General features: G+C 38.8%; 1 protein-coding gene across 1 annotated transcript in view; it reads right to left on the reverse strand.

The window, feature by feature from the left end:
• hydin (HYDIN axonemal central pair apparatus protein) overlaps positions 1–14,432 on the reverse strand; it is a 105,240-nt gene that overhangs the window by 88,743 nt on the left and 2,065 nt on the right. The window contains exons 3-6 of the mRNA XM_087797813.1: positions 13,435–13,516; positions 9,544–9,669; positions 5,236–5,352; positions 3,549–3,683 (exon numbers count right to left, since the gene is read on the reverse strand). Of these exons, the coding sequence (XP_087653939.1) occupies positions 3,549–3,683; positions 5,236–5,352; positions 9,544–9,669; positions 13,435–13,516 (460 nt within the window). The remainder of the gene's footprint in view (positions 1–3,548; positions 3,684–5,235; positions 5,353–9,543; positions 9,670–13,434; positions 13,517–14,432) is intronic.

Genomic DNA, 14,432 nt, shown 5'->3' on the forward strand with positions numbered 1-14,432 from the left:
CGTCAGTCACGACAACATCGCACGCGTCAGTCACGACAACATCGCACGCGTCAGTCACGACAACATCGCACACGTCAGTCACGACAACATCGCACGCGTCAGTCACGACAACATCGCACACGTCAGTCACGACAACATCGCACACGTCAGTCACGACAACATCGCACGCGTCAGTCACGACAACGTCGCACACGTCAGTCACGACAACGTCGCACACGTCAGTCACGACAACATCGCACGCGTCAGTCACGACAACATCGCACACGTCAGTCACGACAACATCGCACACGTCAGTCACGACAACGTCGCACACGTCAGTCACGACAACATCACACACGTCAGTCACGACAACATCGCACACGTCAGTCACGACAACATCGCACAAGTCAGTCACGACAACGTCGCACAAGTCAGTCACGACAACGTCGCACGCGTCAGTCACGACAACATCGCACGCGTCAGTCACGACAACATCGCACAAGTCAGTCACGACAACGTCGCACAAGTCAGTCACGACAACGTCGCACGCGTCAGTCACGACAACATCGCACGCGTCAGTCACGACAACATCGCACGCGTCAGTCACGGCAATGTCGCACACGTCTGTCAAGACAACATCGCACACGTCAGTCAAGACAACATCGCACGCGTCAGTCACGACAACATCGCACGCGTCAGTCACGACAACATCGCACGCGTCAGTCACGACAACATCGCACACGTCAGTCACGACAACATCGCACGCGTCAGTCACGACAACGTCGCACACGTCAGTCACGACAACGTCGCACACGTCAGTCACGACAACATCGCACACGTCAGTCACGACAACATCGCACAAGTCAGTCACGACAACGTCGCACGCGTCAGTCACGACAACATCGCACGCGTCAGTCACGACAACATCGCACGCGTCAGTCACGGCAATGTCGCACACGTCTGTCAAGACAACATCGCACACGTCAGTCAAGACAACATCGCACACGTCAGTCACGACAACATCGCACACGTCAGTCACGACAACATCGCACGCTTCAGTCACGACAACATCGCACACGTCAGTCACGACAACATCGCACACGTCAGTCACGACAACATCGCACGCGTCAGTCACGACAACATCGCACGCGTCAGTCACGACAACATCGCACACGTCAGTCACGACAACATCGCACGCGTCAGTCACGACAACATCGCACGCGTCAGTCACGACAACATCGCACGCGTCAGTCACGACAACATCGCACGCGTCAGTCACGACAACATCGCACGCGTCAGTCACGACAACATCGCACACGTCAGTCACGACAACATCGCACACGTCAGTCACGACAACATCGCACGCTTCAGTCACGACAACATCGCACACGTCAGCGCGTCAGTCACGACAACATCGCACGCGTCAGTCACGACAACGTCGCACACGTCAGTCACGACAACGTCGCACACGTCAGTCACGACAACGTCGCACACGTCAGCGCGTCAGTCACGACAACGTCGCACACGTCAAACATCATGACACGGACACGTCACTGTGAACTTCACTAACATCTCCAGTTGCAACATCTCAGTTTCCACTGATCAGTAACGAAGACAAATGGAGGAGATCCGGTAATGTTATATCTGACCTTTGACCCTCGACCTTATGACCTCTTCTTGACCAAAGCATGGAGATGTGCTTTGGAATATAACCCCGTTAGATATTGATCATTCAAATGGATCAAAAGTATTTTGAACTTCTATGATAGTATAATAATATTAGTAATAATTGTATTCATTTTCGTAAATTAAAAAATACATTTAAAGACGTCGGGTATCTTTTTAAAAACTATATTTTTTCTTGGTGGTATGAATGTTATTATCTAAATACAATTTTACATCAGATTATTTGTCAAGATATTATATATTTTTCAGTTAAATAACAAAGTGATTCATGGAAGTATTTTTCCTCTCAAAGATGTTTCCGACGTGAGCGTCTTTGTAACGATAAACAAATATATTGTCATAAAAATCTATCTTCATATAATAAATGTGTGTTTTGAGCGAACTTTAGCTCTTACGATTGAAAATGAATCTGTATTCACTTAAAAAAGTTTTATATTTAACTTTCATATACACACACAATAACACACACTATAATTTTCATTACATTTTATACAAATATTCACACACTCATGTTCACTATACACACACACAGGTTCACTAATTTCCATACACATACTCTCGTGTTCACTAACTTTTATACACACACAAACATTCATGAAGAACATTCACAAACAATAACACACACACATGCTCATGTTCACTAACTTTCATTTCACACACACTCTCATGTTCACTAACTTATATTCACACACACTCTTACGTTCACTGACTTATATTCACACACACTCTTATGTTCACTAACCTATATTCACACACGCTCTTACGTTCACTAACCTATATTCACACACACTCTCATGTTCACTAACTTATATTCACACACACTCTTACGTTCACTAACTTATATTCACACACACTCTCACGTTCACTAACCTATATTCACACACACTCTCATGTTCACTAACTTATATTCACACACACTCTCATGTTCACTAACTTATATTCACACACACTCTTACGTTCACTGACTTATATTCACACACACTCTTATGTTCACTAACCTATATTCACACACACTCTCATGTTCACTAACTTATATTCACACACACTCTCATGTTCACTAACTTATATTCACACACTCTCATGTTCACTAACTTATATTCACACACGCTCATGTTCACTAACTTATATTCACACACACTCTCATGTTCACTAACTTATATTCACAAACACTCTCATGTTCACTAACTTATATTCACACACACTCTCATGTTCACTAACTTATATTCAGACACACTCTAATGTTCACTAACTTATATTCACACACACTCTCATGTTCACTAACTTATATTCAGACACACTCTTGTGTTCACTAACTTATATTCACACACACTCTCATGTTCACTAACTTATATTCACACAAACTCTTATGTTCACTAACTTTCATTCACACACACTCTCATGTTCACTAACTTATATTCACACACACTCTCATGTTCACTAACTTAAATTCACACACACTCTAATGTTCACCAACTTTCATTCACACACACTCTCGTGTTCACTAACTTATATTCACACACACTCTCATGTTCACTAACTTTCATTCACACACACTCTCATGTTCACTAACTTTCATTCACACACACTCTCGTGTTCACTAACTTATATTCACACACACTCTCATGTTCACTAACTTTCATTCACACACACTCTCGTGTTCACTAACTTATATTCACACACACTCTTATGTTCACTAACTTTCATTCACACACACTCTTGTGTTCACTAACTTATATTCACACACACTCTCATGTTCACTAATTTCATTCACACACACTCTCGTGTTCACTAACTTATATTCACACACAAGCTTATGTTTAAAAAACTCATTTTCCGTCCGAAGACCGACTGTATTCTCAGAGGTAGCGACAACATTCTGACACCTTGTTTTCTCTGGGAGTGAAGAACACGGTGAAAGTGACGGACAGTCCCGGCGCCACTTTGATCCGAGCGTCCTCGGGACTCATGACGACAAAGTGTTCCGAGTCGTGGTTCTGCAGCCTCACGTGCCGGGAAACCTTGGAGAGGAAGTTGGATTTAAACAAGCAGCAAATGATTTATTCATCATTACTTGACAAAGTGCAGCCATAAATCTCCGCCAATACCCGGCGACCTTTTCAATCACGAGCCCCGTTTTCGCACGACCACAGCTCGTGGGATTCTCACAGCCGAGCACTAAACTTTCTCTTTCTGCTGCGGAGGGGAAACGAGACGACTATTGAGCAGCGCTGGAATCAAGATGAAGTGAGTGAAGAAACACGACTGTTTGTCACTTCAAATGATCAATAAAATCATCTTGTCATTACAGCATTCAAGAAAGGTTGTTTTGTGAACCAGAAATCAAACATTTTAAACTGTAATTAACCACTTTATTAACTGGTATCAAACACATTTTAACTATAATCAAACGATTTTCAATCATTAATATATCATGTGACCATTTATGTGTGTCAGGTGATCATTGCTACGTGTCATCTGATCATGTATGTGTGTCATGTGCTCATGTTTGTGTCATGTCATCATTTATGTGTCATGTGATCATGTATGCCTGTCATGTGATCATGTATGTGTCATGTGATCATGTATGCCTGTCATGTGACTCTCTATGTGTCATGTGATCATGTATGCCTGTCATGTGACTCTCTATGTGTCATGTGATCATGTATGTCTGTCATGTGACTCTCTATGTGTCATGTGATCATGTATGTCTGTCATGTGACTCTCTATGTGTCATGTGATCATGTATGTCTGTCATGTGACTCTCTATGTGTCATGTGATCATGTATGTCTGTTATGTGACTCTCTATGTGTCATGTGATCATGTATGTCTGTTATGTGATCATTTATGTGTCATGTGATCATGTATGCCTGTCATGTGACTCTATATGTGTCATGTGATCATGTATGTCTGTTATGTGATCATTTATGTGTCATGTGATCATGTATGTCTGTCATGTGACTCTCTATGTGTCATGTGATCATGTATGTCTGTCATGTGACTCTCTATGTGTCATGTGATCATGTATGTCTGTCATGTGACTCTCTATGTGTCATGTGATCATGTATGTCTGTTATGTGACTCTCTATGTGTCATGTGATCATGTATGTCTGTCATGTGATCATTTATGTGTCATGTGATCATGTATGTCTGTCATGTGACTCTCTATGTGTCATGTGATCATGTATGTCTGTTATGTGATCATTTATGTGTCATGTGATCATGTATGCCTGTCATGTGACTCTCTATGTGTCATGTGATCATGTATGTCTGTTATGTGATCATGTATGTGTGATGTGAACATGTATGTCTGTCATATAATCATTTATATGTGTTATGTGATCATTTATATGTGTCTTATAATCTTCAGTGATTTAACAATACAGTGTCTAATCACAGTTTAAATAGAAAAATAACACTATATTTTCTATAGAATGACATTTATAAAATGACCTGCACAATCAAAGTCGATACATTTGAAATAAATAACTGTATTCTTAAATATTCTTGTCTTTTATTAAAGTTTGTGAAGAACTTTTGCACTGTCAGCAGCCAGAGTGCTACACACACACCTTGTCGTTGTTAAAGAGCAGCAGCGGGAACTCATAGGTCTGCGATGGACAGTAGTTCTGGAAGACCATCTCGGACGGGTACGACAAGAAGCAAGCCTGGTCCAGAGGAACGAAGGACTGCGAAGGAAAGAGAGGAAGTGTGAGGCGAGCACATCCTCCTGGTGCCAAGACTTCGGCTGAATAATTACACCAGCAGATGCTGGTTTGTTTTTTTTCTCCAGGAGATTTGTGGACTCCATCCTTGTTGAGCCCCCGGAGATGAGCAGGGAGGCTGTGATTGACACGTGTCGCCAACATCCTCATCCCTCCAGTGTTAAAAACCCTCGAAGGTCAGAGTCGACCTGCTAATCTTCCTCTCCTGCGTCCACATGATAACGTGTTCATGATGCGTTTGTGTGGAACAGGTGCGCGGAGAAGATCCATGATCGCAGAACACACTCTCTTTCTTTTACACCAGCAGGTGAGTTTTTATATTCAATTTATATTAATTACAATCATTCAAAAGTAAGTTAAAAGTTGATCAAAAATAAAATATAGGATTCAGAATTATTATTTATTTGTAATTTTTTAGAATAAGAATATCATTATATATATCTATATATATTTTTTAAGTTAAATTATAAAAATCAAATTAAAAGTAAACTTTTCAATACAGAAATTATGAATTTCAATCATTCAAATCGATAATTAAACAAATTTACATTAAAAAAAAAGTTAAATTCAATATCTCGAATGCACTGACACACTTCTAGAAAATAGAAATAGAAATAGAAAACGTTTATTCATCCCCAGAGGGGAAACACACTTTTACAACAGCAGCACAATTGAATTCTGTGAGTTTGATCGATTTAAATTGACTATATTTACATGCAATAATTTGAATTATTACTAGAGAATTTAAAATACAGATAAACGACACCAACTGCATCTGCTAAGAGGGTTCAATACAGAGTTTAAGACACACTTTTCTATCCGTCTCAAGTTTGTGTTGAAATGTGTCGACACTTTGTCACCATGTGACGTACTTTTAAAACGATCAAATCATTATTTTCTAGCCACTGCAAAAAATACAAAACATGTATTTATTAAATCAACATGTCGAGAGTTATTTGAATCAACAATGTACGTTCATGCACCTTCATCACCCAACGAGACTGTATTGCATCGTCCCAATCAGCTGTTTTGATTGACAGCTGTTTAATCCAATTAAATCTTCTAGAGCTTCACAACAGACAAAAATGTTATCTTAGACAGTGTAACGTGACTGAGTGAATGGATGAGTTCCATCACTCTGTGGACATTAAACATGATTTTATTTTGTAAAAACAGAGCGACACACATTAAAACCACTCAATAAAATGACAAAATCGTCCTTTTTTCTTCCCGATGTTAAAACTGAAGAAATATTAACTGAGAAATGTCTTTTTTTTGAGGAACAAGCGAGAGATTAGAGCGTTTTGGGGCAGTTTAATGGGAGCTGTATATCTCTCGCGAGCGGAAATGTATTCGGAAAAACCTTCATTATGCTGTAATTAATTTGGCTCACTGTCAGAGGAAGTCATTACATCGTCCATAAACGACTTTTCGCCGAGTCAGCGGGAAATGAGTGGCGAGCTCAGAGGTCAACCGTCGTGACGGAGCGGCGCTCGACTTCTCGACGGCGTGAGCGAGGGAATCAAAAGTTGCTGCCGATAGACGAGGAAGCGAGGCGTAATGAAGGCACTCTAATTACCCTGACCCGCTTTTAATTCCGATCTGGCCGCGGTTCTGTCGACTGGTCCAATATGTAAATGCACTCGTGACCATGGGAGTGAGAAATGAGGGTGATATGATGAATATGCATCGACGCTCTGTTGTTCTACGGACTTACAGAGTCACCCAGAGGGAGGCTCTTCCGAGAGGAAAAACAGACGTTATCGTCCTTGGATTTGTTGTTTTTTTTTAATAGAAGAGAGTCAAAGAAAAGTTAGATCGTTTCTAACTTCGTGGCGCAGCGACTGTCTGTTACTCAGCCGAATGTAGAAATGCCTTCTGCATTTTCAACATCTGGGATTTTAATCTTCCTGATGCTTTGTTTCTCTCCAGCTCCGGTGGCTTCAACAAGATTCAGCTCTTTTTTTTCCATTTAGAATCATTTTTTAATTTAAAATCATGGGAATTCCATCAATCTTCCAACACAGTCAGGTCCTAGGTCTGCCCTGAGACCTCCTCCTATGCCCGGAGCACCCTCTAGGGGGAGCTGTCCAGGAGTAGCAAAAAGAGCTGATGTGTGTTTGGAGTTTCCTCTTCGTGTTTGTTGTTACTTTAACAGACTAATAGTTTCAACCTTATAGTTCCACAGCTTCACGCTCTTTGATTTCCGTGATCACGCAACAGCCAAATTGAAAAGATGCTTTAAATTTCTGTCTAAATATTATATAAAATATTATTTTGGAAATTCTACCAACACACACTGTTGGTTCAGACGATAAAAAATACATGCGATGACCCCTTATGATCCAAAAGTCAGATGACAGGAGAAACGCTAGCTAAGCCTCGTCCCTGCGACATTTTTTTTTTTTAAAGATACTGTAAATTTTACTGTATTTCTGTTATGGTTTTTATTTCAATAAAGTGTATTTACAATGAAGTAATTCAATCTGTCAGTATTAACATGCAAGTATTCACAGCATTTAGTTCCATTTTTGTGTTGCAATACTATTTACGTCTGCTAGATGTCAGCAGTCATTGTGTAGCAGTCCGCAGCTAAAGGAACAATGAAATCCTGCGAAATCCCGGCACTGACTGAGGACGAGAGGATACAGTCGACACCAGCAGCTTTTAAAATTGATGTTTGGACATATTTTGGTTTGAAAACAAATGAAAGCAGTTACGACTTCGTCAAGAGTCATGTGGTCTGTAAATACTACAACACCAGAGTTAAGTACTCGACAATACTACACATATATTCTTGTTACTACACTATCACAACACCAGAGTCAAGTACTCGACAATACTACACATATATTCTTGTTACTACACTATCACAACACCAGAGTCAAGTACTGGACAATATTACAAATATATCCTTGTTACTACACTATCACAACACCAGAGTCAAGTACTGGACAATACTACACGTATATCCTTGTTACTACACTATCACAAAACCAGAGTCAAGTACTCGACAATACTACACATATATCCTTGTTACTACACTATCACAACACCAGAGTCAAGTACTGGACAATACTACAAGTATATACTTGTTACTACACTATCACAACACCAGAGTCAAGTACTGGACAATACTACACGTATATCCTTGTTACTACACTATCACAACACCAGAGTCAAGTACTGGACAATACTACACATATATACTTGTTACTACAGCATCACAACACCAGAGTCAAGTACTGGACAATACTACACGTATATCCTTGTTACTACACTATCACAACACCAGAGTCAAGTACTCGACAATACTACACATATATCCTTGTTACTACACTATCACAACACCAGAGTCAAGTACTGGACAATACTACACGTATATACTTGTTACTACACTATCACAACACCAGAGTCAAGTACTGGACAATACTACACATATATCCTTGTTACTACACTATCACAACACCAGAGTCAAGTACTCAACAATACTACACATATATACTTGTTACTACACTATCACAACACCAGAGTCAAGTACTCGACAATACTACACATATATACTTGTTACTACAGTAACCCGATATATCGTATCTTTGCCTCTGTATTGTGATACGTATCGTATCAACAGATCCCTGTCATTTCTATATCATATGTTTAAGTTTTAGTCAGTTACACAACCACTACTAAACAAATACTAGGCCGTTGACTGGTACCAGTTCAAGAGTTATTAGACACTGCGCTACACTGGAAGAGAAAATAAATTGTCTAATTTCTGTTGTATTGATTATGACTAAAAGGTATTTTATTCAAAAATAAAAGCATAACAAGAAGCTATTTCGATCTAATTTAGTTAAGTATTAAAACTTTTTTTTCCCACCTAGTTGCAGAGAAACCAGCCTATGGCTGAGTCGGCGTTATGGTGAGATGTATTTTTACGCACCCAACGTTTGGTCTTTGCATGTCTTGGCAATTTTATTTTTGTTGTTTTTTATCTGAAAGTTTGTCCCTGAAAATGATGCCATTATTAAACCAGTGGAAAGATTCTGATGAGTGGTGAGTCACCATCCAGCACAACGTTGATCCTCCTATTTTAAATGAGGAACGCGACGCAAAGGTTTGTGGTGTTTACTGAGACGAGCGGCTGATATTTACTTTGGTGTGTGTGATCAGACACGTCTGGAACAGCTCCAGGATCCGCGGCGGGTGGATGACGTTGATGTTAGCGAAGCGCTCCTCCGTCGACTGCATCATCTCCTGGGTGTAGAACGAGGGCGTCACCTGGAACACACCATCAATTCCATAAGTTACTTCTTAAGCACAGTTATCTTTCTGCTCATCCATCTGTTCATCCGAGCGATGGATGAGCAGATGCTTGTTATGCAAATAAAAGAGAAAAAAAATCTTGTTTCAGTCATGGACAAATGCTTATATAAATGAGTGTAATGTTGTTTTTTTCTGTTAATACTTTTAAGAATCAGGTACTACGCCAGGACAGGTTGTTCATCTCCAGATGTAGGAGCCAGGGCCTTCAGTTATCAACTCAACCCGATGGATTTAATTCTAAAATAATAGCCAAGTTATCTACAGGAATCAATACATCAACATGAATCAAACTTAGAGACAAAAGTGAGGAGGAATACCCCAATTATAGTAAGTAAGTAAGTAATATTTATTTATATAGCGCTTTTCGAGACCAGGGTCACAAAGCGCTTAAACAATCAAAACAATACTCAAAAAAGTACATACTTTAAAGATCAAGATAATACTGAGAACAACACAGGAGTTCGAGAAATTCAAGGAAAAGCCTGAACAAATAGAAACGTCTTAAGATGTTTCTTAAAGGAGTCAGTAGATCCATCAAGCGCAAAGAGAGAGAAGATCGTTCCAAAGCTTAGGAGCAACAGCCTGAAAAGATTTCTCTCCTCTGGTCCTGAGCCGTGTGCGAGGAACCATAAGTAGATTCTGATCCACAGACCTCAGAGCCCGAGCTGGGGTGTAAGGCTGGATCAGATCAGTGATGTAAGGAGGAGTCTGACCATGAATAGATCTGAAAGTAAGAACCAGAATTTTAAAGTTGATCCTGAAAGAAACTGGAAGCCAGTGAAGAGTTTTAAGGACCGGAGAGATGTGATGTTATAGGGAAGAAACCTCGAACAGAACCAGACTCAGTGTGCTCGTCTGCTGTGGAACAAATAACCGGACCAAGTCCAGAAGGCAGACGACCTCTTTTTGTTTAAGAGTAACTTTTAAACAAGCTCTCGGCTGGAAACAGGAAATTATCGTCCACTCTGAGTCTGGTTCTTCTCAAGGTTTCTGCCTGTTACAAGGAGATTATCATCAACAAACACTTGCTCAATGTGAATGTCCAGTTTTCTCTTTCTCTTATAAAGTTTTATTCAAACTGTGAATTTCCTTAAGATAACTTTACAAATATTGAATTGACATGCGTCAGTAACGAGTTTAAAACTTTATTATCGTTGTATTGTTAGTCACTCGCAGAACTCAAACTGACAGTGTAAACGTGAAGAACAACACAACACAAGCACCGGTTCAAACATCAGCTGATGCCAAGCACACAGCAGAGATGCTGAATATTGTATTCAACGTGAATGATTACAATGATTCTAATCATGTTATTATTTGCTAGTATCAACTAGGGGTGTTGGAAAATATCCATGTGGCGATATATACAGTATATTCTTTTCCACAGTACTGTATCATTTATCTATTGAAATTTCCGGCTTCATATTTGATTTTACCATTGTTATTTTATGGTGTATAGTTCAAAGAAATGTGTAATTTTTAATAAATCAGATTTTTTTTTTCATTTCCATTCAACATGCAAATATTCACTCCCTGTTTATTTTTGTGTTGCAATTCAACTTTTGAAGTCATTACACCCTCCGCAGATAAAAGAACGATGAAATCCCTTGAGATCCCAGTGATGACTGAGGACGAGAGGATACGGTTTATTTTGGTTTGAAAACAAACGAAAGCACTTCGTCAAGATTCATGTGGTCTGTAAATACTACAACACCAGAGTCAAGTACTGGACAATACTACACATATATACTTGTTACTACACTATCACAACACCAGAGTCAAGTAATGGACAATACTACACATATATACTTGTTACTACACTATCACAACACCAGAGTCAAGTACTGGACAATACCACACATATATGCTTGTTACTACACTATCACAACACCAGAGTCAAGTACTGGACAATACTACACATATATCCATGTTACTACAGTATCACAACACCAGAGTCAAGTACTGGACAATAGCACACATATATGCTTGTTACTACACTATGACAATTTATGGCAGTATATTGCCAGATTCTTCTCACAGCCCACAGCTACTGTCGACCCAGGAGCTGAAGAAGCTTCCAAACTACAGCTCACCATCATCTTAAATCAAATAAAAAACTTATTTATGTAATATTCCTTCTCTAAAGCAGCTCCTCCCTGGAGCAGGAAACACTGTTCTGCACTTTAAGTATTTCAAGGTGAGTCTGTAAACAAGTTTTCGCTGCGAGTCCAGGTGAATAATTGAAGGTGAGGGTTTTCCTGAATGCAATAGTCAACGTTTGCTCAGTGTCCCTTCATGAAGCAACGCAGCAATGTTTTATTTACGGACAACAAAGATGCTTGAGTAAACATTATTATTGAAAAGAACAGAGTGTTCAGTGGCATTAATGCAGTGTTGAACATCCCATCAGTGGCTGAACGCAGCAGAATCATGGATGACGTTAATGATCGAAGGTCTGCTTTTCAACTTACCTCTTATATATGGATAAACTCATAGATTTAGGGAACAGTAACTCCAGATGTGTGTTCCCAATTTCATGTATTATTATTTGTACTTCATTTTATTATTATTATTTATTATTTTATTATTGTTTTTATTTATTACTGTTGTTGTTGTTTTTCAATATGTATACTGAAAGTTGAATCTTTTTGAAAGTGTGGGAAGAATAAGGTAATATCTCATCTTACATTAAATCCAGCTCGTGCTCTTAAGGTAAGGTAAGGTAAAACTTCATTGTTTCTTCAGGGAGTTAAAAAAATGATGAGTTGATCCGATATTTCATGCTACTTAATCATAGAATATTTACAAACATCCTGATGATATTAAATATTTCTATTGTTGTGTAGTCTTTCCACACTGAATACTGCCGATTTAGCTATAGTACTGTATGTTTTATTTCTTATGGATATACATGTTGTATCCTACTTGTTGTATTCTGCATCAATTCACCCTCGTGTTGTCTCCGGGTCGAGGTGAACAACCTCCTGCTTTCCATAAATACATATGCAGTGGTGAAGGTCGTTCATCTTGACCCAAAAGTAACACAACAATTACATTTGATTTCGGGCCTTCTGGTCACTTTAACCCTGAGATAACACGAGGTGCAAAGACTTCTAGATATTCATTATATTTCTGCTTCATCTACACAATTAAGATTCAGACAAAACTATTTTGATTTTCATCAAACGACAATAAACTTTATCAGTTTTTCTCCAAATTAAGACTTTTGACAACATTCTTATATTGGTGTTGATTTTGTTTTACTTTTGTTGTCACTTTGATTAATACAAAAAAAGGCTTGAATGTTTTATTTCAACAAGAGGAATTTAATTCCATATCAGGGTTGTATCCCAGCTACCTAGGGCGAAAGGACGGCGACACACTAATTAATGGATTAATGTCTTGCTCTTTTTTTTAGGAAACCGGTGTACCCAGAGTAAACCCACGGGGAGACCATGTAAACAGCCTCAAGATGGAAGTAAACCAGCAACCTTCAAGCTGTGAGGTTAAAGTGTAAATAGCGCTAATTTAATTTTCTTTTATAATGAAAAAAAACTGTTTACTTCATCAACATTGTAATATCACGTAAAATATCATTAGTTTTATTTATTTATTTGTAATTATGTTGCATAATTTGAAAAAAATGTGCCATAATAAAAGATTTAAAAACCCATCTTTTTTTAAAATTTCTGACCGTATAATAGGAAGGTTTCAATTCACCTTTCTGGGCTTGCTCTCTTTGTGATGGAACTCCAGGTGGCAGGGAAGAGACGCCTTGGTCTTTGCCTTCATGGTCAAAGATCTGAAGAGAGACACAGTTCATGAGGCTTGAAGGTCACTTCACATATATATTGAAGGAGAAACATACTTTATTATAATGTCTTGTTATTATATTATGCATCAGGTCACATCATCATCCTGCATCTAACAAGCGCATTGCATGTCTTTCAGTTTCTCAAGTAACTTGTAACTAATGCAACTAGGGGTGTAAAATAATAAAATAATGTTCACAACACTGTATCAACTCGACAGAAGCTAATCTAGTTTTCATATTTGGCTCATAAAAAATGTGTAACCCAAGTAATTTTATGATTTATAGTTCCATTTAGTACTTTATAGTTTTTTTCTTTTAGAATTAAAAGCCAATATTCATGCCATGTTCATTCTTGTGTTGCAATTACACTTCGTCCGCTAAACAGAAGCAATAATAACGTGCTCCTCAGCTAAAGAAACAATGAAATCCTACGATGACTGAGGACGAGAGGATACAGTGACTCCTGCAGCTTTCAAAAGCTGATGTTTGGACATATTTTGGTTTGAAAACAAATGAAAGAAGTTACGACTTCGTCAAGAGTCATGTGGTCTGTAAATACTACAACACCAGAGTCAAGTACTGGACAATACTACACATATATACTTGTTACTACACTATCACAACACCAGAGTCAAGTACTGGACAATACTACACATATATACTTGTTACTACACTATCACAACACCAGAGTCAAGTACTGGACAGTACTACACATATATACTTGTTACTACATTATCACAATACCAGAGTCAAGTACTGGACAATACTACACATATATACTTGTTACTACACTATCACAACACCAGAGTCAAGTACTGGACAATACTACACATATATACTTGTTACTACAATATCACAACACCAGAGTCAAGTACTGGACAATACTACACATATATACTTGTTA

Source organism: Callionymus lyra, chromosome 8 (genome assembly GCF_982586985.1).
Source record: "Callionymus lyra chromosome 8, fCalLyr1.hap1.1, whole genome shotgun sequence".
NCBI classification, from domain to species: domain Eukaryota; kingdom Metazoa; phylum Chordata; class Actinopteri; order Syngnathiformes; family Callionymidae; genus Callionymus; species Callionymus lyra.